At 37.7% G+C, this 25,857-nt stretch overlaps 1 protein-coding gene across 5 annotated transcripts in view; it reads left to right on the plus strand.

Moving 5' to 3' along the window:
* Positions 1-25,857, plus strand: part of LOC121314439 (zinc finger protein 521-like) — a 186,140-nt gene that overhangs the window by 66,435 nt on the left and 93,848 nt on the right. For 3 of the 5 annotated variants that reach the window (XM_041247715.1, XM_041247716.1, XM_041247719.1), the window contains exons 4-6: positions 9,751-13,121; positions 15,989-16,073; positions 21,285-21,338. In XM_041247715.1, the coding sequence (XP_041103649.1) occupies positions 9,751-13,121; positions 15,989-16,073; positions 21,285-21,338 (3,510 nt within the window). The remainder of the gene's footprint in view (positions 1-9,750; positions 13,122-15,988; positions 16,074-21,284; positions 21,339-25,857) is intronic. The other 2 variants (XM_041247717.1, XM_041247718.1) reach the window with 2 other exon arrangements.

Consider the following 25,857-nt stretch of genomic DNA (forward strand, 5'->3'; position numbering starts at 1 on the left):
TTACAAAGCTTCTAGCTAAAGTAACTCAGCATTGTCTTCAAAACATGATCACTCCCATTTACAATATTGTAATGCAATATAAAAGCTCAATACAGAAGGTGATTATGTTTGTATATAGCTGTCGAAATGCATGACATAAATTGGGTCAACAACTACTATAACTCGCCATGCATTGACTTGCATAACTTTATAATATCATAGTAAATTGCAATAATGAAATTGTCTTCAAGAACAATATTGAAGCCTAAGACCATATCAAAACCTTGTAAATGGATATATACTGGATTTACCTTTGGTGTATCTCTTACATCTATTTATGTTACAAAGACACTCCCCCTACATATAAGTGTATGCTTCGTTTTGCGAGTCTTTACTGAAAATATAGGTCATTTCAGCCAATCAAGAGCAAAGATGCAAATACTGTATATCCTCAATCATGCAGTTGTACAATCTAAATGTGCAATTATAGAAATTCAGTTATACTACAGCCTGGAATGAACATTGAATAAAACATTATCCTTTCTATACAAACTGTTGCTAGATGAAATAATCTAACACCATCACCTGGTAAGCTCAGGCATGCTTACACTTGGCCAACACAATTACTAAAGCTAAATAGTCTGTGGTAGGTCTTAATAAACTGTAAAGTTATGCAGCAATGTAGTGTACAACAGACACTGTACAAATGTGGCATAGCATAATTATCAAGGGATATTTTTAATAAGTATCTGTTACATTCTATTCTCATCGCTCATCAGCACTGTTTATTTAATTAGAGCCAAGACAAATCAACAAATAAAAAACTAAATTAATCAGACAGTTGAAAAAAGCAAATTACTAAAAAATCCATTCAGTGTTTGAAGACATTGGCTAACTGCAGATTAGTTTTTGGCTTCTGAAATCTACAAAAAAGGTCAATATCGTTCAAGTTTCTGATGGGCAATTCAATGTCGGGATCATGACTGTTTGTATGGGTATGGTGAGAGGTGATTATGGACTGTTTGGACACTGGTCCTGCCTGTTAAGGGGAGAAGAAGAAGCCACCACCCTCTGAAAGAGGAACTGCCAGGTTCCAGGGTGGACCATGATGAAGCCACGCTCATCATGTATATATATATATATATATATATATATATATATATATATATATATATATATATAATTTATAATATACATGATTCATAGAAGAATTAAGCTTTGATGTCATTTCTTTAGACATTGTCATAGAAGAATTAAGCTTTGATGTCATTTTAGGAAAGGTCTGGTAAGCTACATGGTTTGTTTAATAAAAAATGAAAAAAATATGTTTATATGAAAGTCCTTGGCAGGGGGCTATGGAAATCTAGAGGCACAGAATTTCCACATGGACGAAGTCAGTACTGGTCATTTGTGACTTCGGGTAGTTGGGGTAGGCATATTGAAGGGGTGAATCCTGCATTGGTAGTACAAACATAGAAAGCCCCCAAAAAAAACTATTCAATAAGTTTTAAAGCATAGTTTGATTTTCATTAAACAATTTTAGATCGTTGTTGGCTTCATTAACTATATTTAAACCATGAATCCAGAAAATAGAGAAAAAATTACAAAGATTCCTTGCTTCCTATTTGACGTGATGGTTGTGAATAAGGCCCAGTATTGTGCATTGTTCGGTTTTGTTCGTTGTTCTGCTGTATGTTGTTTGGTATTATAGTCTACAATTTAAACGGGGGACCATTCTGTTCTATTGTATGAAAGTAGTGGTCATTGACAGACAAAAACAAAACAAACACAAATGAACTGCTTCAAATAAGTACTGTTTTATGTTTTAAGTCAAAAGCATGGAACCCCTCATCTTTAAAATATAAATGTAAACATTTTTGTTCTAAAAGGCAGTGAGAAGGTTAATAAAAACCACCACCTTGCTTCCTCAGTACCCCTGCATTATTAGTCCTCAGCAGTGATGAGCTGTCAGTATTTCAGTAATCCTGATAGAAGGGCTCTCCTCAATGTGAAAAGATCTGTTAGATAAGATAACACTGCCTAAAAATATAAAGAGGTGCGTTAACTGCTGTGACTGCTGGTAGCCAGAGATAAGACACCTCATACCACTTGGAAGACCTTAAACAGGATGTAAATGAAGCCAGCAATACAAAAACCCTTTCAGTTCCAAGGGCCTGACTATTGCCTCTTTCTTTTTTGTCTTTTTTTTTTTTTTTTTTTTTTTAAAAACAACCTTGACAGCAAACAGCTTAATTTAGTTAATTTCACACGTTGCTCTCATCGTTAGGGACAGCATCTGCTCGAGGTGCCTGAAGCCACAGGCACTGTAATGGGCAAGGGGTAACTGAGGTCTGTGGATTGCAGAGATACTTCAACAACTAACGAATCTCGATTTCACACGCGTTGTAGACACTAACAGCATGGTTTCCAGAATGAAAACCAATACACCAGGAGAAGGATGAATAAGCTGCTGTATTTGCAGTTGTTCCACTCCATGTACTGTATACCGTGTGGACGTGTCAGACTATTGTTCCATTAAAGAAATAATCAACCATTGCTGCTTTAAAGCTACCTCATGCCTTAAGTTCTAAACCGCATTTTTCATCTTCCAAATTGTATTTTATACCTAGCATTTGAACGAGAGCAGAATTTTATGGTCCCCTTTGCTTTGTTTGATTAAATCCCTTCTCCTTGCACCTGGCACTCCTGCCTTTCTTTTAAAGTTCAATTTAAGGCAAGGATACAGTCACCCAGCCTTGTGAGGCATCTGCAGCACCCAAACTTTGCTCTGACTGGACAGAGACTTAAGAACATTTTTGAAAATAAATAAATAAATAAAAACCAAACAACATACGCATTAGCCTTTACATTGTGAATTCTGTTTTGTAACTGACTGTTACATGAGCAGCAGGTGGTTTACATTATCTATTGTCCCAGCTTCCAATGTCTATTAAGTACCACAATTTGATTATGTTTGGTTTGGGGAACACGTGCTGCCTATTGACCTCTTCCTTTCTCTAAACCCTAATGCAGAAGACAATATTGCAGGTAACCCTGTATGGCTGAGGGGGTAAATGGCAATCACTGTTTTATGGTTATATTTTTTAACCTCCAACTCATTGTAGAATCTATTCTGATGGGCTGAAATCCACCATTATAATATACGAACATCAGTTCTACTTCCCCATCCCCATAAACACAGAATTTTCTTTCCCTTATTCCATCCAGGCTTGAGTACTCTGATACATGGTGTCCCAGAGTGGCAGCCTGGTAATGGCAATGTTATTACCAGAATGTGCCTGCAAAGTATAACTAGCGACTGGAGGCAGAGATCAAATAAAACGAGCCAGGGAAACACACAGTCAAAGGAATAAATATGGACTAATAAACTGACAGTTTGAGTCCCCATTTTAACTAACAAAGTGGTTTCAGTAGCTGTTTTCCCTTATGGAACCACATATCTTTCCATTATTTGTATGCAGAAAATTGTAAATGCATAGAGCAGTTTATTAGGTGAAGTTATAACTGTAAAAAATGGGATTGTTCTAAAACAATTAGATGCTGCCCTAGGACTGTTTGTGTGTTGGGAAGGGACAATGAGCCGAATGGACTCTGCCCAACATTTCTGTGAAACGAATTTCTTTGATGGGATGTGCATTGGAATCAAAACGGAATACGCCTACTCTACTGTCCTACAGGTTTATTTTGTTGACACCTTTCTAGAGTTGAGCTCATAATAATTCCACAAGAGCATTTTCCTTCTCAAGCACCTGCTGTTTCTCGGTGGTCTCCCACCAAGGAACCAACCAGTCCCAGCTCTCCTGACCTCCAGAGAGTTTGACAAGGAGTGTTCTGGCAACAGGTGACTTCTTATAGCTCTTACAGCCAGGGGAGGAAGTGTTGATTCTGTCCTACAGTGTTTGCAGCTGGAAACAGCTGTGGATTCTAAGGGAGAATATCTGGTTTGTTGTGCTTTTATTATTAAAGAGAAGCAAATCTGCCCAAACCTATGAACTATGTTTACTTTCACAAAAGGTCACGTGTGTGTGTGTGTGAGCAAGATGTTTTTTCATCACATGAAGATTTGATGATCGCTCTGCTGTTTCATGATGTTATTGTTCAGAACAGCTGTTGCTATCATTTTATTGCAGGCTTCCCAAAACCCTCCTGTGCTCTCCTGTAACCTAGCTCCTAATGCATTTAATTGGTCCTTTCAGAGCAGCTCTGAAATATTGACAGGTTTCTTAAACATCTGTAATTATAAATCAGTTTGAAAGTTCAATTCTGGCCCTTTAAAGCATTCATTGTAGAGTAAAACTAGTTTGCAGTCAGCTAAATACGTTATAAGAAACATTACTGATTTTAATGTGGGATCACTGATGTAAATTTAAATTGATGGCTATCTGAGAAAACCTCACTCTTCAGATGAATATGATCATACTACAGAGGATGGATGGATTGGACTTAATTCCTTGGGAACAGACCTGTTTCTATCATTATCTAGGGTTGATAAGCAGAACAACCCCATCCAATTCCCATGATACAAACAGGATGCCATTTACAGTAGCAGCCTAGATAATTTCTTGGAACAGGTCCAGATTTTGTAATATGAAAATGTGGCACATCCCCTATCAAATGACATGCACACATACACACACAATTAGTCTGTAAAGGTTACAGACCCTAACATTTTTATTTATTTTAAACATATTTACATGAACAGCAGATCACAGTAGCACACTGCGCAAGGCTAATTTGCAAAGTTCAAAGTCATAATACTCTTGAATAAGAGGTGTTTCATCTCAAGTCTATTCTGATGTGTGTAATATAAAAACAAAAATACTTTCGCCAGGTTTCAGACTGGATAAGTGGTAGCAACCTAAGTGACTAAAGCCAGTACCAACAATAATACATTTGTATATCTTTCTGTATCCCTTCCTGTGCTGTTTGTCAGTTTGAACTCCTTCTGCTTCAGCTGGTACATAAAAGAAAGCTACAGATGCCATGAAACCGAGAGCAGTGCTTTCCGAGGTACAGTGCCCATGTTAAGGTGCCCCATAAACTAATCAAATTTGCATTGTATTTAGCAGTAAAATTTGAGCATTTTTACCAGGTAAAATTCACCTAGTCACTCAGAAATTACAGTTCACGAACATACAGTTGAAAAAAAAAGGAATAAATAGATGCGTCTTGCAAAGTACAGTTAAGTATAGCTCTTTGTTTGACCTGACCACTTTCCAGTTCTAGAACCACAGCCGTATAACCTAAGAAAATAAAAAAATTTGTTTGTTTGGTCACTATTTTGGTATTCTTTGAACCCCAAATAAAATAAGAATTGAGGACATCTTTGTGTCCTCAGCTGCCAAGGCAGCAGTATATTTGTGGCTGGCAGGTGAGACAGATTGCAGCTGAAAGGTCTGGTTAAAGAACTGCTGGTTAAAGACCTTTCGCAACTGTATTAACAGATAGTCTATTTGTAAAAAAGGCCAAAACAAACTAGAGAAGTAGAAGGTGTTAACCTGACATTGTATAGGTGTATCAATGAAATGTCTATCCCAAAGGTATGCAGCTTATACTGCAAGCCCTGTTTGAGGGGAAATCGCTCCTTCTATCGGTCTGAATGAACCGATCCTAGCTGGCGAGTACTTTTGTCCATAAATAGGACTAAACAGATGTTAAGTGCTACAAATGAGTTTCCAGCTGTCCTTCAGCCTACATGGACAGAGCAAATGTGTTGTTTTGTTCTATGTAGCAGACTTAAAAAAAAAAAAATGTCAGCCCTAAGATGGAGGTCTTCCTCCCAGGATATGACAGGCAGTTAGCCAGAAGATGCTCAGGAAGGTCTGGCAAGCTAACAAAGACAGCCCTTGAGCTGCAGGGTGTAGTTTCAGCTTTGCATCCCCTTTGGCAGCAGCACAGAGACTGTTGCAGTGTGGCCAGCCAGCAAAATTAGGAAATAAGGACCTTTTTTATTTACTCAGGCTGCTGAATCATGGGCATTCCTGTCTACGCGGAGGAAAATCAGGCAGCTCTGCTTTCCACTATGTGTCTCAAGAGTCTCGCTGCTTTCATCTCCAAGTGTTCACACACTTGTTTTAATGTGTCTTTTGGAAATGGCGGAGAGGACTATCTGCAAATAAGATACAGACATTGAAGATTCTAGCATATCTTTAATCTTTCATACAAAGCCTGGGCCTTGTAGCCCATTGCTTCTGCTTTTTCTGCTGTCTGTTTTTGCTTTTATCACTGCTGACTTGTAATACATGAGTATTACAGTTCTATACAATTATGGCAACACTATAATGCCCCATTGTCTGTAGTGTCCCATCATTTTCTTGCCAGACACAGTTTGATCTAAACAGTGGCATGTCTAAATACTGCTGCTTTAAAACTCTATCCAGCTGGGGTTCTCCCCTAGGGTGATTATTGACTCCCGTATCAACATTACAAGCTTACATACAATAAAAAACAACAACTTTGCAATGAAGTCTATAAAAATATCAGGTTTATATCTTTAAGGGTGTCAGTCTTAAGATCTGTCACTTGAGAGTACTAAAATAGATCCCACCGTCTCTATACCCACTCTTTTTCTGCATCTAACACTTATTTTTCCACATTTATATCGCATCTGAGTTCTTACTCAAGCCAGAATAGTGATTAATGGTACACTCTAAAAGACCAAATCCATGTGAAATATCAGTCACATAAAGGTTAATTTTACAGTCATGCTTTTAACACTAGAAGGAACTCTGGTATCCCAGTGCGATAGTGATTGTCAGGGCAGCCCATACATGTCTGTGCTGCTAAGGATATGGGTATACGTCAGCTACTTTACTTTCTTAAAAGTTACAGCCTACATATGATTGACTGCAATAGGCAGGCGGCCAGGAGCAGGACTTGGGTTGTTTTTAGTGAGTTGCGTGGTGGTGGCCATCTGGCAATCCAAGTGAGTTGGTGTTTTCAACAGTTTTGAGGTGCAGGGAAGGACTGAAGCCTCATCTGTTTCCTGTGGATATGCTTTGGCCAGATAAGAGCAGCAAAAAAATCTCCCTACCTGAATGACAGATCACTCTAGATCTGAAGGTCTGGGGCAGTGTGTAGTCTGTTGATTTATGAAATACATGAAGACGAATGTTAATGTTAGCCAAGCCTTTAAGTGAAGCTCATGCAGACAAATCCATGCACTGTGTTCTGGGTTTCCAGTTTTCAGTTTTTCAGTTAAGCAGAGAAAGCCATCTTCTTTCTGCTGTTTGAACTGGATTACAGTGCTTTCTCTTATCTGGCTCATAAATCTGTTGGTTTCCCTTTTATCGTTTTTCCTGTTTCCAGTTCTTCACAACTTGCTTTGTCTATGAGCGCTTGGAAGGACCAGCTATATTTAAGTAAGGAAGTTCACTGTGCCGTAGCTTTCGTGGAAGGAAGAAATGGTGTACAACCTTTTGAACTTGACATTTTAGGGTGTTGGCAGGGGATTTTCATTACAAGGGGTATATACAACATTTCAGTAGTTCATTTAAAAAGCATCATGTTGTACACTGCATGGCAATTGCCTTTGCCTTGTATCACACACCATGCTTCATTGCAATTTCTGTATGTGGCTTTCTTTTATTGCAAAGTGACAACAACAACAAAAGAAAAATATGAAGATGAAATAGCTGTTAAAACATTACTTGCCTAGAACAATAGATGTATCTGTTGGTTCTTACTGTAGTGCTTTATTACATGTGCTCTTAGGACAGAGGTTTTCAAACTTTGGCTATGGTATGGACAAGGTTATTAGGGGGGCATCAATATCTGACTGGAAAATATTTTTTTTCTGACTTCCTGACGAGTGTAAAAGCTCAGTGGTGAATGGCAGACTCCAGGATGATTGACTCAATCAACCACCCATCCAGAGATCATGTTAAATCTGACCAACCCCCTGTTAAATCTGACCAATCCCCATCACAGTGCTTGTGTCGTTTCAGACCTATCGTAGCTCAGCGACTCTGTCACCCAGCTCTCCTTCATTTGAAAGTGCAGCGGTGGCGGGTTTTAATATCAAATACATTTTGTTCACAAATAAAATAAAATAAAAAAAAAATAATAAAAAAAAAGATTTAGATACACCTGTAGTTTATCAGTAGAGAGGGTGTTAGCTTTTAGTTTAATTTATGGGTTTTGCTGCATGCAGAATGTAGAAAATAGACAAACGTGGGTGCAACATTTTATTAAATAAATCTTTTATGAAGTTTAAATTAAGCTGGGCAAATATTACAATTACTATTCAGAGTTGCATTAACATTAATAAAGCCTAGTCACTTGTTAAAATGTTGCACCCTTGTTTTCTCGTTTTGCTTTTAAATGCGAAAGTAAGGACTTGGAGGATTTAAAAGCCCATTTAGTTGTTTCACAGCAAAGCACCTTAAAGTAAACACATTTTATTACTATTATTATTGTAGTGTACCTTTTATTTCACAAACAAATTGAAATTTCTATGATCGCAGATTAAAAGCACTAAGGGCGTTACTACTTGTAAAACCAGACCGTGATATAAACAGAAAGATATACGGTACGTTAAATGTGGAATGAAGAACAAGTGACTATGTATTGATGTTAATACAATTACGAATAGTGATTATAATAAAGTGTATCCATCTTAAAAATATATATTATAACATTATTAAAGATTTGTCGCTTATTTAAATGTTGCACTGTATCCTGGTAGAACCTACAGCATGTTTACTAAATCTCTGAAGGGGGGCACTGCAAAAAAAGGTTGGGAACCCCTGTCTTTTTTTTGTTAATGTACAAAATTGACAGCCTATGTACAGGTTGATTCTTATTGGTACAGTCAGAATACATTTGCATATTTTGGTACTCAATGAATTTGTATCTTCTTTAACAGCTAAATAATTATATTCCTGTACAAATTATTGGAGAGTGTGTTGAGTCATAGTGATTTTTTTATGCTATTCTACATGTGCGCTGCATGTTTTCTTAAAAATCTTTACTTTCTGTACATAATATAACGAATGCTGAAATCAAATAATGAGTTATGTATTCAGTAGCGGTTCCAACAATCAACTGCATCTGGTGGGTTTTTGTTTTCTGTGCAGACTAAAGTAATCTTAAAACTCTACACTGTAGGAAGAAATATACATATTTCCAAAAACATGCTGGTTACAAAGTACTTTTTCTTCAACAAACACGTTGAAACAATACACAACAAATTGAAAATCCAGGTAGGTAACTGGCCAGCCACTGAAAAGCATTGGCACCTTCATTTTAATGATAAGACCCTAGGGCACCAAAGTGTATACATAAGTTATTAATGCACTGTGCTAGATTGTTTTGACTTGAAATACTCAATGGCTCATATTGAGAAATATTAATTAAAAAAAAACCCTTGAAACCCCTACCAGCATGTTTGTGGCTTTCCTAAATCCAAGAGGCACCATTAAACTTAAAGCCCAGGCAGTTTGAGTTGAGACTTTGAAAGAAACTTTCAATGTGAATTCCTCTGTAGTTATTTTTACTACACTCTTACATGTAGCTCGTCATGAATTTAATATACTACAGTTTAATGCAGCTGTTCTCATTGCACGAAAAACTTGCTTTAAATTTGCACCTTTTTTCCAAGGATGAGTTTGAGTGAGATCAGCAATCTCTTGATGACTGCAGAGTTGGAGATAATTGAATGTGGAACCTTTATAATAACTTTCTTATGTATAAATGATTGATTAATGAATTAACACAAGCTTACAGTGTGAACGTGTCTCTCTGTTACAGACGGCGGTGATATTGAGGATGATCCTTCCTATTCTTGGCCAGCTTCCTCACCTTCTAGTAAGGATCAGACGTCACCAGGCCATGGGGACAGTTATGACTTTGGAGAAGACGAAGGTGGGACTGGGCTGCCGTACCCTTGCCAGTTCTGCGACAAATCTTTCAGTCGCCTCAGCTTCCTAAAGCACCACGAGCAAAGCCACAGTGACAAGCTTCCCTTTAAGTGCACCTACTGCAGCCGGCTTTTCAAACATAAACGCAGCCGCGACCGGCACATAAAACTCCACACAGGGGACAAGAAATACCATTGCAGTGAGTGCGACGCTGCCTTCTCTCGCAGCGACCACCTTAAAATCCATCTGAAGACCCACACCTCCAACAAGCCATATAAATGTGCCATTTGCCGCCGTGGCTTCCTCTCTTCAAGCTCGCTGCATGGCCACATGCAAGTTCATGAACGGAACAAAGATGGCTCCCAGGCTCTTTCCAGGATAGAAGAGTGGAAACTAAAAGAAACCCAAAAGTGCAGCCAGTGTGAAGAGGGATTTGATGTCCCAGAAGAGTTACAGAAACATATTGCTGAGTGCCACCCGGAGTGCTCCCCATCTCTGGAAAGAGCTGCCCTTCAGTGCATTTACTGCCATGAACTGTTTGCAGAGGAGAGCACCCTCTTGAGCCACATTGACCAAGTACACAACAGAGAGAAGAAGGGTCACACTTGCACCATCTGCTCTGAGCATTTCCAATTAGTGGAGGATCTTTATAGCCACATGGACATTCACCAGCAGCCAGAATCTAGTAACCATAGCAACAGTCCATCCTTGTTGACGGTTGGCTACACCTCTGTATCTAGTACCACTCCAGATTCAAATCTTTCTGTGGACAGTTCCACTATGGTAGAAGCAGGCCCACCTTTGCCAAAAACTCGTGGAAGGAAAAGGGCTGCACAGCCAGGGCCTGAAATGTCTGCCCTGTCCTCTAAACAAGCAAAAATCAGCTTCAGCTGCATATACTGTAACAAACAAGTGTTTTCTAGTCTTGCTGTCCTGCAGATACATCTTAAGAGTATGCACCTGGATAAACCAGAACAGGCCCATACCTGTCAGTATTGCTTGGAGGTCCTTCCTTCACTCTACAACCTGAATGAGCACATGAAACAGGTCCATGAAAATCAAGACCATACCCCTTTGCTTAGCTCTACGCCCTCTACGGTCTTTCAGTGCAACTTCTGCCCCGATGCACTCAGCGACCTCAATGCTCTGCAGGAACACATTCGCTGCTCCCATGGTTTTGCAAGTCCTGTTGCCAAAGAGAGCAATGCCTTTTTCTGCCCTCAGTGCTTCATGGGGTTCCTTACCGAGACCACCTTGGAAGAGCACATCCGGCAGACCCACTGCGATGGGGGAAGTGCACGGTTTGATTCACCCTTGGCTGGAGCCCCCAAAGATCCCATTGTTGAGGTGTATTCTTGTTCTTACTGCACTAACTCTCCCATCTTCAACAGCATCTTGAAGCTAAACAAACATATTAAGGAGAACCACAAGAATATCCCTCTAGCCCTCAACTACATTAATAATGGAAAGAAGTCCAGCCGAGCCCTGAGCCCATCATCTCCCGTGGCTACTGAGCAAGCTTCTCTTAAGATTGCGCAGTCAGTTAGTGGTGCCACATCCCGCTCATCCAGTGAGTTTATTTGCAATCAGTGTGGTGCCAGGTATTCCTCCTTAGATATGTTCCAGACCCATCTCAAAACTCACCTGGAGAACCAGGCCTTGCCAAAACTGAACTGTCCTCAATGCAACAAAGAGTTCCCCAACCAGGAATCCTTGCTGAAGCATGTGACCATCCACTTCATGATCACTTCTACCTACTACATCTGCGAAAGCTGTGACAAGCAGTTCACCTCGGTGGATGACCTTCAGAAGCACCTGCTAGACATGCATACCTTTGTGTTCTTCCGCTGCACGTTGTGCCAGGAAGTCTTTGATTCCAAGGTCTCCATTCAGCTCCACCTGGCTGTGAAGCATAGCAATGAGAAGAAAGTGTACCGCTGCACCTCCTGCAACTGGGACTTCCGCCATGAGTCGGATCTCCAGTTGCATGTCAAGCACAACCATCTAGAAAACCAGGGCAAGGTACACAAGTGTATCTTCTGTGGGGAGTCCTTTGGCACAGAGGTGGAGCTGCAGTGTCATATCACCACCCACAGCAAGAAGTATAACTGCAAGTTCTGCAGCAAGGCCTTCCATGCCATCATCCTTCTAGAGAAACACCTACGAGAGAAGCACTGTGTCTTCGAGGCCAAGCCTCAGAACTGTAGCACCAATGGCTCAGCTGCTGTTACTGAGCAGGTCCCTAAGGATGAAGTAGAACTGCAGAGCCTCTTAACCAGCAGCCACGAGTCTCACAACAGCCATGACGGCAGTGAGGAGGAAGTTGACACCTCTGAACCTATGTATGGCTGTGACATCTGCGGAGCAGCCTACACCATGGATTCACTGCTCCAGAACCACCAGCTGCGTGATCACAATATCAGGCCTGGGGAGAGTGCCATTGTCAAGAGGAAGGCTGAGCTGATCAAAGGCAATTATAAGTGCAATGTCTGCTCCAGAACCTTCTTCTCTGAAGGTGGACTCCGGGAGCACATGCAAACCCACCTGGGGCCTGTCAAACACTATATGTGCCCCATCTGTGGTGAGCGTTTCCCTTCTCTTCTTACTCTTACAGAGCACAAGGTCACGCACAGCAAGAGTCTGGACACAGGCAACTGCCGCATCTGCAAGATGCCCCTGCAGAGCGAGGAGGATTTCCTCGAGCATTGCCAGATGCACCCAGATCTGAGGAACTCGCTGACAGGCTTCCGTTGTGTGGTGTGCATGCAGACAGTCACGTCCACTTTAGAGCTGAAGATTCACGGCACCTTCCACATGCAGAAGACAGGCACCATGTCAAGCAACCATCCTGTAGGGCGTGTTCATCATCTTCAGAAACTATATAAGTGCGCTTCCTGTCTTAAGGAGTTCCGTTCCAAGCTGGAACTGGTAAAGCTGGATATAAACGGGCTCCCCTATGGGCTCTGTGCTTCCTGTGTCAGTGGCAGGAAGAGCGCCAGCCCAGCAGTAAATGGTGGCAAACAGCAAGTAACAGTGGCGGGAAGCCATGGAGAAGCACTCAGCCCCAGTGAGAGCAAAAGCAAGGCTGCTTCCACCAAGACAAGGTGTTCCAGCTGCAACGTGAAATTTGAATCTGAAGCCGACCTCCAGAACCACATCCTGTCCATCCACAGAGACCTGATACCTGAGGGCAACAGTGGTCAGCTGAAAACTCCACAAGTGTCCCCGATGCCCAGGGTCAGCCCCTCACAGGCTGAAGAGGTAACCGCATTTTAAAACTTTAGATATTTGTGGTGGTATTCATATAACCCCTGCCTCCTACTTTTGTATCCGCACCCTGTATCACACAACACGCTCCAGGGCATTAATGTTTCAAGTAATTACTTGAATTAAACATTTTTGTTCATTTTTAATATTTTCCTGTATTTAATTAAACTCCATTAACAACAGTTTTGCTGTACATAGGATTCTTCTGGGTTATTTTTTACGAGTAATGTTTTTAAGCTAAGGTGAAATCAATGGAGATGGAGAAATGTCTTTTATTCCAAACAGATTAGTCACTGCACTTAGGTGAATCAGTTAAGGTTATGTAGGTTATTATTTTCACCAGCTTTCCATAGGCAGCACTAAATAAAACAACATTGGCAAAAGCATGTATTATGCAAATACTATATATGTCTAGCAACATAATTAAATGTTAAGGTTACAAAGTGTGTTGTTGGCAACATAAATAACAATCCCTATCCCCACAGAATTTTAATCTAGCATTTTAATGTACTAACTTTAATGTAGCATCAGGGCAACATAGGAAGGCAGCTAGTAATGAACCATAGTTCCTGTCAGAGGGTGTCTTTGAGAACTGGGATGGTAAGTAATACACCTGGTGCTACACAATAAAGTGGATCATCCAAATGGCTTGCATACAATTGTTTGCTGTTGTTAGTGTGTTAAGTCTATTGAATCTGTGTACAGTCGCAGACAAATGTATCGGCACCCTACATTTAATATAAGATAATTCAAGAAAATGTTTTAAATACAAGTATTTAGAGAACATTAGCTACTAATTAATATGAAAAAGATACAATTAAGAGAAGCACTTAAGCACTTTCAAATATTTGTTCATGACAAAAGCATTGGGAACTTTACAGTAAAAGTCTGTAAAAAAATAAATTTAACTAATTAAAAAATATAGCCATTGATTGAAAACCTTTACATGGTAATTAAGCTGCATTATAAAGTCAACAGCCAGAAAAGGAGGTAATTATTTCCGACATCTGTTGAAGAAGTCAGCTTTTGGTAACACAGTTGATCGTGGTCAAGACAAAGTAGTTCAATTCACATTTAAGGAAATGGCTGCAGAACACTATCAAAGAAATATGGAATACCAAAATTCAACTGAAATGCTTGAAAGAAGTGGACGTCCAAAGAAAATTAAGGGTACAGCAGGTAAGAGAATCGTCTGAGCAGCTAAAACAAAATCCAAAATGAACAGCCAAGAACTTAAAAGAAAGATTTAGAAGCATCAGGTATAATAGTGCACGAAAGAACTGTACAAAGACACCTGAACACAGAAGAGTTATGTAGACCTCGCTGCAAACCACTTTTAAAAAGAATCGTGAAACAGACATCCAAAATGTGCCAAGAAATATGAACAGGAGTCTGAAGCATTCTTTAACGAAAATCCCTGTTCCAATTAAACCAAAACTGAACTTTTCCCCAAAACTGGACCACAGTATGTTTGGTGAAAAAACGGAAAGCCTTCAATGAAGAAAACCTTGTACCTACAGTTAAACGTGGAGGTTGTTCGATCATGATGTGGGATCATTTTAGCATTCATGTGATTGAAAAAACATTCTACACAGTACAGTGATACCCTCTGCTTGTAGGCTGATTGGCAGACAGTTTATCTACCAACACAACAATGACCCAAAGCAAACAGCTAAGTCAACTGGAATTCTTGAAGAAAATTAAGATAACATTTCTGGAATGGCCTTCACAGTCACCAGCTCCCAATCCTATAGAAATGCTTTGGACTGATCTGAACGAAGCTGTAGCCAAGCGTTGTGTATCCAATCTGTCTGAGCTGAACAAATTTCACCAACAAGATGTAACATAATGTGGTGGCTAAGAATTCTCATACACATCTGAAAGCCGTAATAAAAACAAAAGGAAGACACACAAAATACTAAATCAGGAGGGCCAATACTTTATAAACAAACTCTTTAAATAAGTTTGTTTGTTTTTTGATAAATATTATTAGTTCACTTACTAGACATTTGTATTAAAAAGTGGTTATAGTTTACTAAATGCTTGTCCTTAATCTGTTACCTTGAATTATGGTATAATAAGCGTAGGGTGCCAATACTCTTGTCTGTTAACTGTTTATTTGTTGTAGTGTTGTTATATAATTTCTGTTGGTGGTCAGTAGCTAATTTTAATTGGGTATCTCTGCTGTGTGTTAACGGCTGCATATAATGAGCATTTGAGAATAAATATGGTTCCACGTGTGTGAGTATGTCTTGAAACTTCAGAGTCTAATACTTTTTATACTATATTGGCTACTAGCAATGTAGTCAGTTTGTGAAAAACACCTGTATTCTCAATTCAGCTCAGTTATCCAAGACTTTAAAAAAAAGATCTCTTCATCGCTCATATGAGTACCAGTACCTTATGGTTTGCTGTTCTTATATTCCAGACCTTATTTTCTTGTTGACTCAGGTAAAGTTCCCTTCCTGAGGGCCATAGGACCCTGCCCTTTAAACTCAAATTCCAAGTTGTCTGTAAGAAACTGTGTGGTGCCAGGACCCCCTTTTAATTGAACTTGAAATTCAAATAAAGTCTGGAAAACAAAAGGATGGTCAATTTAAGAGACCTGTAGGAATGTTGTTTAAATTTTTGGTAATTTTAAATTTCCTTAATTTTATATTCACAACTTAACAATACTTGGGATATAATATTTGTAATTTAATTTAACTGCATCTGGCAGTAGTATGTTGGGCAATGTTGCAAAATAGCTTTATGTTGTCCTGAGTAAATGTCTCTTCACTTTCATTTTTCTTTGTATTAAACTGATTACCAATGTTACTGCTAAAATCCTTTTTTTGTGTTACTTATTTGTCTTCATCCAGAAGAAGACATACCAGTGCATAAAGTGTCAGATGATTTTCTACAGCGAGTGGGACATTCAGGTTCATGTCGCCAATCATATGCTTGGTAAGAAAAATCCTTTTTACCTCTGCTATTTCAATGCATGGTGTAACTCCTACAGTATCTACAGTCAACTGCTTTACTTATTGCGTCACTGGCTCTGCAATAGATGATATTTTGATGAACAAGCAAAGCTTTTCTTTTAAAAATGGCTATTATTATTAACTGAATCTGACTAATTACTTATTTCTATGTCCAAACCCCCTGTGGTACAAGTCTTTACTGCAAGAGTTGTTTCCACTTAGTTTTTTTATTGCCTTTGTTGAAGGTTTGCTACAGTACAGTGGCTAGATCATCTCTTTTTTTTATCAGTATGGGGAATTAAGTTTTGATTTGTTTTTCAGATTTGTCGGAATCAGATATACACATATATATATATATTCTACTCACCATACATTTCAAATTTGAGCCACGTCACACACTTTAGTATCTTATGTCTGACATTAAATACATGGTAAATAAACTTTCTTTAGCCCATTCCTCCTTTAAAGAGCATTTGACAGACCGCCTGTTGTTTTGTAGTGGCAGTAAGGTGTAATTATTGGTTAATACATATGTTTTCAGAAGTTTGTCCGTACTATTATTGCAAAACAGCAGAGCCAAACCTAAACCACTCACTCAGTCACTGGAGGTATGAATGTATGGGAGATGCACATTGTTGAAGACTAACACAAGATTATCTTTATGTCCTGTCCAGCCAGATACAAACAAATAACAAATCCATGTTGCTTTACTACCTGTACTTTTGTAAAACATGTCTTTAGAAGGGAAATGTGATTATGTTGTATAGAAAGTATGATAAAGCATTTAATTTTTTTTTTTTAAATACACTGTATATTATTGTCAGTCTTTGCGATTTGAAGAAGCTACCAAGACTGGGCACTGAATAAACATAATAGTTAAAAGAAAACTGACATTAACCAATACCATAATCTCTAGATTACCTGAACACATGGTTTGTCTTGAATATTAAATACTGGATATAGAACGTGATGAAGTAAATTATCAGAGGCAAAAATACTGTTGTTTATCATTAGATTTTGAATGGTACCAGAAAAAAGTAACCACTACTCTTCCCTGAGTCGCTTGTTATTTTAATATTGCAATACAGTAGATGCCACATATTAACAGCCTCTCGGTTCCCAACAAAAAGTTGTCCTTAACCGAAAGTTGCCAATAAGCGAAAAGCCCCATTTTTTAAGTGTATTTATATAGAACAATATATACTATAGTTGTAGAAATATGGCACTGAAATACGTATGTTTTGAATGTTAGAGTGTTAAAAAAATTAACATGAGAAACATGAACTACCCAAACACTGCATTGTTTACTTCACACGTGTGTAAAACAAACAAAAAAAAGCAGCAGGCTTAAATAGTACTACAAGATGTACAATTGTCCTTACAATGAGCAAAGCATACATATGTGTTGTACTTACAATCAATTCTAAACAACACAATTTTAATATAAGAAATAGTCCAGCGTTTCTGCTTTTTACAATGTACCACCTCCCGTAAATCCATCTCAATTTTGTGTGCCGCTTCATACCCAGTTTCAAAGCAACAATTCTGCCTCAGTCTGCCAGATATACGCAGTTCTGAAGTCATTGTGTTATAAAAGCTGCATAAAGCATGCACATAAATCATGCACGTGTGCTCTGTAGCATTGGCAACTAGCAATAAAGTTGTCAATAAGCAGCGTGCAGTTGCTAATATCAGAATTCCATTAACAGTAAAGTCTCTGGGACGGGATTGGTTCCTGGGAAAATATTGTTAATAACGGAAAGTTGTCTTTATCAGGGTTGCTAATAACCGGCATCTACAGTATTACTAAGAAACTAAATTAGAAAGGTCCAGATATGTATATTTCTAATATAATATAAAAAAATAAATAAAAAAATTAAACTGAAAAAAACAAAGTTATCCAAAATTTTACGCTGAAATATATGAATATATATATATATATATATATATATATATATATATATATATATATATATAGTGGTAAATTAAATGGAGAAATCATGAGTTAGTACTAGTTTATGTGATGTTGATGACATACCAGATCTATGGCAAGCCAAATTATCATTTAGAGATATCTCAGATTCATTTAGCGATATCTCAAATTCATTTAGAGATATCTGTAAATAGTTAAAGCTCTCTGACTCATTTCTAGATAACTAAACATTTGAAGATATCTTTAAAAATATCTCTAAATCATTTTAAGATATCTAAAATAATGGAGCTTTAAATTAGATCTCTCAAATACATTTTGAAATATCTTTAACCTCATCCAGTCCTATATCGGACCAGGTCCGACACCCATTACAGTTTTTCCTTTCCGGTCCGATGTTGGACCCTGTCCAACATCATCAAAAAGACGTCAAGCACAGGCCCCTAGTCATTTTTTTCTCCGGTAGAAGCCGAGAGAAGCCGAAAAAAAAAAAAATGGAGGCGGATCTGAGCAATACACATAGTCCTTCATCACAGACATAAACAAACAAGACAGCTGCTTCCACATCCAGCGCTCAAAGAAAATCACAGGCATTTGCCAAGCTTTTTGAGATGTTATAGTAATAAAATAATGACTTGGATAACATTATTGAAGACGTTGGTGATAAAAGAAGTGATCAGGAGATGATTTATCAGTATGCACTACTCTGAAGAGATATGTGATAAATACAGCGAACAAGGAGTGGAGCAGGGCTGGAGATGCAGTACTGAGTGTCCTGTTGATATGCAGTGCCAGCTTGTTTGAAAATAAATTGGACCTGATGTGTCTGACAGGCACTGAGTAAATGGACCGCAAAGGGTTAAATCATTTAAATTTATCTTTAAATGTTTCTGAGATATCTTTATATAATTTAAATATATCTGAAATTCAATTTAGGATATCTTAAAATGACTTCCTGTTCATTTAGAGATCTCAGAATAATTTAAGATATCTAAAAATAACTTCCTGTTTATTAGAGATAGCTCTAAATCATTTACAGTTATCTCGACATAACTTCCTGTTCATTTGGAGATATCTCGAAATAACTGCCTGTTCATTTTGAGATATCTCTAATTGAGGTCCATTCAAAACATAGCATGTTCACAGGAAGTCATTTTGCGATATCTTGAAATGGCTTCCTGTTCATTTGAAGATATCTTCACATGATTTAGAGATATATCTAAATGAGCAGGAAGTTATTTTGAGATATCTCTACATCATTTAGAGATATCTATAAATGAATAGGAAGTTATTTTGATATATCTTAAAATCATTCAGAGATATCTCTAAATAACTTCCTGTTCATTTAGAGATATCTAAATCATTTAGAGATTCAGATTTTCACAGGATGTCATTTTGAGATATCTTGAAATGGCTTCCTGTTCAAATGATTTAGAGATGTCTCTAAATGAACAGGAAAGGTTTTTTGTTTTGTGTTGTTATTTATTTATTTATTTTTTAGATATCTTCAAATTATTTATAGATATCTTTAAAGCCCTAATTTTAAAATATCTCTAAATGACAGTTTGGCATACCATGCTAGCAAAATCCACATGTTTTCCATAGCATTTAAAGATATCTGTAAATCAATTTGAGCTAACTTTATTTCATTTTTAGATATCTCTAATTGATGTACAGATGTCTTAAAATACATTTTAACTAGCTTAAACAAGTGCACAATTAAGGATATCTAATTCGATTTGAGATATCTAGAAATGATTTAGAGATATCGTTAAATATTTCATTTATTTCAGGATTTATTTCAATATTTATGGATTGAGACATAATCAATATGTGTGTGTGTGTGTGTGGGTGTGTGTGTGAGAACATAATTTAGATATTTTATGTAAATCAGGTAATCAAAGAAACAACAACATGATATTGCAAAATTCTACCGGAAGTCATAATAGTAGTACTGTATTTTATGTTAGAATTCAGTGTCGTTAACATTATCCAGCAGGTTTCATTCAACTTTATTGTTAATTCTGTAGGAGGATGCAAAACCTTTGGTCATAGCTGTACATTGCAAAAGAACTGCACTTGAAACCTGCATGCCCCATTCTGATCAGGCATTTTTAAAACCACAAAGCAAGGCGTCCTCAACTTCAGGGTACTGAGCAAATCGGACACACTGATGACTTGTATCCACAGTTTGCTGCTCGTAGGCCTGTGTTATTGTACCCCGGTTTTGGTTGGCAAGATGTTGGCGTGAATGATGAAATCTGCAGCAGCATCTTTCTTTTTCTTGCACCGCTTTGACACCTCCGCTTTTGTTTGCAAGGATAGTGAACATCATTTGCGCTGCTATATGCAAATGGAATTGATGCGTGAATGCTATGGCAACTCGAAATGCATCTTGGGATCAGTAGTCCCAAAACTGCACTAACATGCAGAACATGGGGGGGGGGGGGGGGGAGTAAAAGCATCAGGAAATCAATCCAACTTTTTTTAACGAGAATTGACCGTATACAGGAATTTACTTATTTCTGTTTGAAATTGTTTCCATTTTGAAATTCTTACTACATATCTAGAATTCAATCCAAAGTAGTTTTTATACATAATTACCCTATTATCATAATAATATTGAGTTACATAATACAGTTACAAAGTATATTTACAATTTCTCTACCAAAATGACAACACTTTAGCTGAACTTCCCCCATCTCTTAAATATAAAACAATTGCCCACTTACTGTATATATAATATGTGAGCACGGGAAATTGCACTAGTTTTATTCACATGCAGTTGTACTGAGACTCCCCAATTGAATGATTGATTAGCAATCGAGTCTCGGTACATCTGCATAAAAGCAGAATGTTTTCACTCAATCGGGGTTGTGTGTTTGGGAGTGGAGAACAGGAGAGAGAAGGAGAAAATAATTAAAAACAAATGCCACTTGTGTGAGAGAGCTCGCACGATACTTGTTTTGGGGTTCATCCACCGTTTGTTAGCCTGTCTATTTGTTTGGCCAACACGCCGTTTGTTTTTGGTGTCAGTGTTTTGTTTTTGTTCAAACCTTTTATTTTCTGCTATTAAACTGCGCAACAGCGCCTTCGGCATTTCACCCATCCTGTCTGTGTCCATTACTTCTGAGGTCGCCACTCAGCCAGACTGCCACAGTGTATCAATAAAAAAAAATACTACTAAATTGTTGGATCACTGTATTTCATCTCACAAAAACAGGTTTCCCCGATTTCATTGATGTTTCTCTGATTTTTCAATAGCAAGACCCCCACAGAACTTCAAAATGGAACTTTTCACACCAAATCACACACAAGGTACTTTTTCATATTATGCTTCTGTTAGAAATGTAAAACACAGCTAAGACACGCACATTTAAAAAATGATACAACACATACTGGTACTCTTTATAAAGCACAATGTTGTAATGGCACATCATTTATTTTTGTCAAGAAAAACTAACCTTGATAGTTAACAACCACACAATGTAGGGTTTTATTGGCTGCTGCACTGCTGATTATACCATTTGCTCATATTTTATTCCTGTACTGTATGACTGTATGTGTGTGTCGCTCAATGCGTCTCTACTAATATTACTGTACAGTCAGATATATTTGAATATTAAATCACATCTCAATCTCAAATTGAAATTTCATTTTCTGTGGTTTAATCTGTAAACGTATTTGTCTGCACGACGATTAGAACGTGGAAAACAGATATTCTGAAAAAAACAACATCTATCTTTTGGTTTTATTAAAACAAAAAAAAAAATCTATTTGTTTGCAGAGTAAATATCAAATGATGCTTAATTTTCCTGAATCACAACTCTCCTTAGAAAAGGGGTGTCAAAGTCAAATTTATCAGGGGCCATATTGCAATTTGATACTTCATCCCCTCGCCACAAAAGCTAAATCACATATTAAACAAAACCACAATTTATATATAACATATACATTGTACATAACTATTTCTAACTCATAACTATTGTGAGTTTTCACTTACTGAAGACATTTGGCACTGCTTTTGTGAAATAAGCTTGTCCATAGCTGGCTTCATATCTTTAGTTGAATTAACCACCAGCTCTGAATGAAGATGTTGGTCATTCATAGGAGATCTTACTGGTTTTCATTAATGAGACTAATTGTTAAAGAAATATGTACTTCTAAACATTGACATGACTCGGGCGGCCTGAAAGCAAAAGCTTTGGAAACAAGGTGGTAATGAGCTGATGGTAAAACTGAGGCACTGACACTGCCAAACTGTGCCTTTAGCATACTGTTCAATTAACTCCATTCAGTTCAATTAGCTCCATTTGAATGTCCTTTGATGTGCAATTAACATCCACAGAAAATTAGGGCTGCAACAAAGGGTACATTTTGACCTTCGAAGGTTCAGAACACATTTCCGAAGGAAGGTTCAAACCTTTGATGGTACTACTTGCATAATTTACTGGTGACGTCACCGTAGCTAGTAGTTTTATATTTGATTGAAAATCCTATTATTTTACAGGTAATCCATATAAATGGAATAAAACATTCACATGCATTTATAAAAAAACATTCTATAGAACAGTAATCATGTTTTTATAATTTGAATAAAAATGCACATTGTTTTATGTACATGTAATTGCGATATATACAGTAAGCTTGCGTTGCAGCAGCACCAACTGCAGCGGACTTGGGCAAAACAAAGCTTTATTTAACAGTCACCATTCCAAGCAGGTTATCAGTCACAGTCACATTTTAATACTACTAAAAATATTAATAATAATAATAATAATAATATGAACTTACGCTTGTCAAGTGACCCCAGAGATTGGTTATACCTCCATGATGTAAGTCACTTGCACAGTTTGCATTCACCTTTTTTTTTTTTTTTGACGTTTATCAAAAAAATTCCAAACAGCATATGATTTGAGACATTTCTTTCAATACAGCTTACGTTATACAATGCTTTGCTGTTGAGGTGGCGAATGAAGAAATTAAAGGTTTGTCTCTGGATAACACGAGCTGGAGGGGGAGGGGTGGACGGTTCTCAGTTTTCAAAATTAAAATGATTAGTGTTAGTGTGTATTTTGTATGTTTCAAACATATTCTACCATAGCACTTCTCTTACACTGTCTTGTACACAAGGTGTTCGATACATATTTTACTGAAGTACTACTACCGCTATAGGTACTGCCCCAGTGCTTTGGCATAATATACCCTACACACTATAATATATGCATACACAGCAGCGGCACCATATAGTTGCTACTGCACGTATAACAATTTGGCATAGTGATAGTGGATTTTAATACAACAACTTTTGTTTACGTAATATGCATTGTACAAATCAAAAGATTGAATTTTGTATGTGAGTGACATTTAATGCTTAATTTTATAGTATTCACACATTGTCAGACAGTTTCTGTTAACAGAAAAAAAAATAAAAATAAACATACAATGTGTGAATGTAACTTGACCAAACTTCAAAGGTTTAAAACTACCTTTGAATTCCTGGCTAGTGAACTAACCTTTGAACCTTCTAACACAGCCCTACAGAAAATTGGTTTGAAAAAAGTTGGAATATGAATTGCTGATTTGCGGAAGTCTGAAAGTGCTGTTCAAATTCGGTGCTCAAGTTTTTTGTAGCATATACATTACCGGGAAAGGTGAAATCAGGTTCGACATCACACACAGCTTTTCATTTTGGGAGATGGGAAACGTTTCCTTTCTGCATCTGGATTTCTAAAGTCGTAGCTTTAGCCAAGGCTTTTACACTGTCGGACATTTCAGTTATACTTATACCCTGTTTGTGGCCTTCCAGGTTCATGTTTAGGTTGTTGGGGTGTTCCGTTATATCCCATAAAAATGCCAAATCACACAGCCACTTCATATCTGAAAGTTCTTTCTTTTTACTGTGCATGAACAGTGCTATTTCCTGACAAAGTGGATAAATCGATTCAGTACAGCGCCATGACTAAGCCAGCGAACTTCATTGTGGTATAATAATTCACCTTATTGTGCATTAAGCATTTGAAATTGCTGGTGATTTAATGCTCTCGTCTGAATAGAATTCACTGTTTTGACAACCGTGTTTGTTATGTGCTCCAGTGTCAGCACCTTCAGGTACAAAGCTTCCTGGTGAGGGATACAGTGGCACATCACTATATTTAGGCAGTTCGGACTCTAGTTTTTTTTTTCTGCACCAAAGTAACAAGTCTAATTTTTCTCACTGATCATAGCTGGAGCACCATCTGTTTTTAAAGTAACAAATTTTTGCCACAGTAATTCTGTTAGCCACATAACTGTCGACTTGTTTAAGTATCTAACTAGTTTTAGTGGAGTCTGCATAACTGTAACACCCAGTAATTCTTCTGTGACGTTAGAGTTGACATCAACCCTCCAAATGAAAGCAGATAACTAGTGTGTCTGTAGTGTCAGTGCTTTCATCAAGAGCCAAAGAGAAAGCCACAAACCGCTTTACCTTTTCAACAAGCAAATTTTTTGGCAAATTGGCAACTAGTTCAACTATTCTTTCAGGCACTGTATTTCTAGAAAGACTGAGATTCGAAAACAAAGACGGACGATTTCTGCAACTTTAACCATGCGGTTTTTCACAAAAGCACCATCACAAAAATGCTTTGATGATTGGGCAATGAGCTCCAACACAACGTAACTAGCCTTTACAGTCATCCCTTTCACTTTTTGCTTTCTTAAATAGCTATTTCAGACTTTTTTTGTCAACTCAACAATATTTTCTTCTCTTTGCTTTCCTTCCAACTCCCCATATTTCTCTTTATGCATAGTTTCATAGTGACACCATATATTGAATTCTTTCATAGCTGCAAGGCTTTCGAAACCAAGCAAACTTGTGTTGTCTTGATGAAAAATGAGTAAATATTCTGATTCCCACCTCTCCTGAAATGATCTACCTTCCTTGCATATTTTTTTAAACATATTTACATAAATAATTAAATAAGGATCTCTTTTTCTCTCAGTATCCTTTTTATTTGGCACTGCATCACACCACATGCTGTGCTCGTGCGGGATTATATCGGGCGCAGCACCCGGCTCCTCTCTGGCAGGAGCTGAGGGACTGAAAGGCAAACTCTAATCCCAATGGCAATTTTATTTTTAATCAAGTAGGAATTACCTTCCTTTTAGATATGCATCAGAAGCAGCTGGGGATCGAACCCCAAGGTCCACATATTCCAAAACCATTTGGCTGCTCAGATGTGAATGGGTAGCAGATAATTAAAATCACAGAAATGGCAGGAAGTCTGGTGACTTATTAGGGCAAGTTTCTTGTTTGTCTCTGATTTTTTATTTATTTTTTTAACAAATGGATGTTCTTGTTGATGACTATTAGAGATGCATATCTCAATTTTTTGGCTTGTTAACGCTGGATTTACCACAAATCATGACCCTATTTACATAACCTATATAATATCATCGTGCATTTTAAGTGAAGCGAATGTCATTGTTGTGGTATTAACAGCTGTTGATCACTTATTATTTAGATGCCGTGGACAGTGTATTAGTGATATAAAGCTTTTTTTGTGTTTCTTTTGTTTACCATCAGCAGTGAAATGTGTTTGAGAATTGTTATTGACTCTATATTCATACCAACATCAGCAACATATGAGGAGCCTGGAAAGCCTTCATTATTTCTAATTGTAGCAGATCAGTCCCAAAATGGTGAATACGCTTCTCTGCACTGCACCGGCTGCAGTTCTCAATTAGCTTGCAGCTTTTTGTGAGACAGTTGTTAGTGGCAGTTTGAAACACATTTGCTCCTTTTGGGATTTGGTTGCAAGTTGCACTGCCAGCTCTGTGGTGATAGAAATGTCTG

The sequence above is a fragment of the Polyodon spathula genome, chromosome 4 (genome assembly GCF_017654505.1).
Source record: "Polyodon spathula isolate WHYD16114869_AA chromosome 4, ASM1765450v1, whole genome shotgun sequence".
NCBI lineage: Eukaryota > Metazoa > Chordata > Actinopteri > Acipenseriformes > Polyodontidae > Polyodon > Polyodon spathula.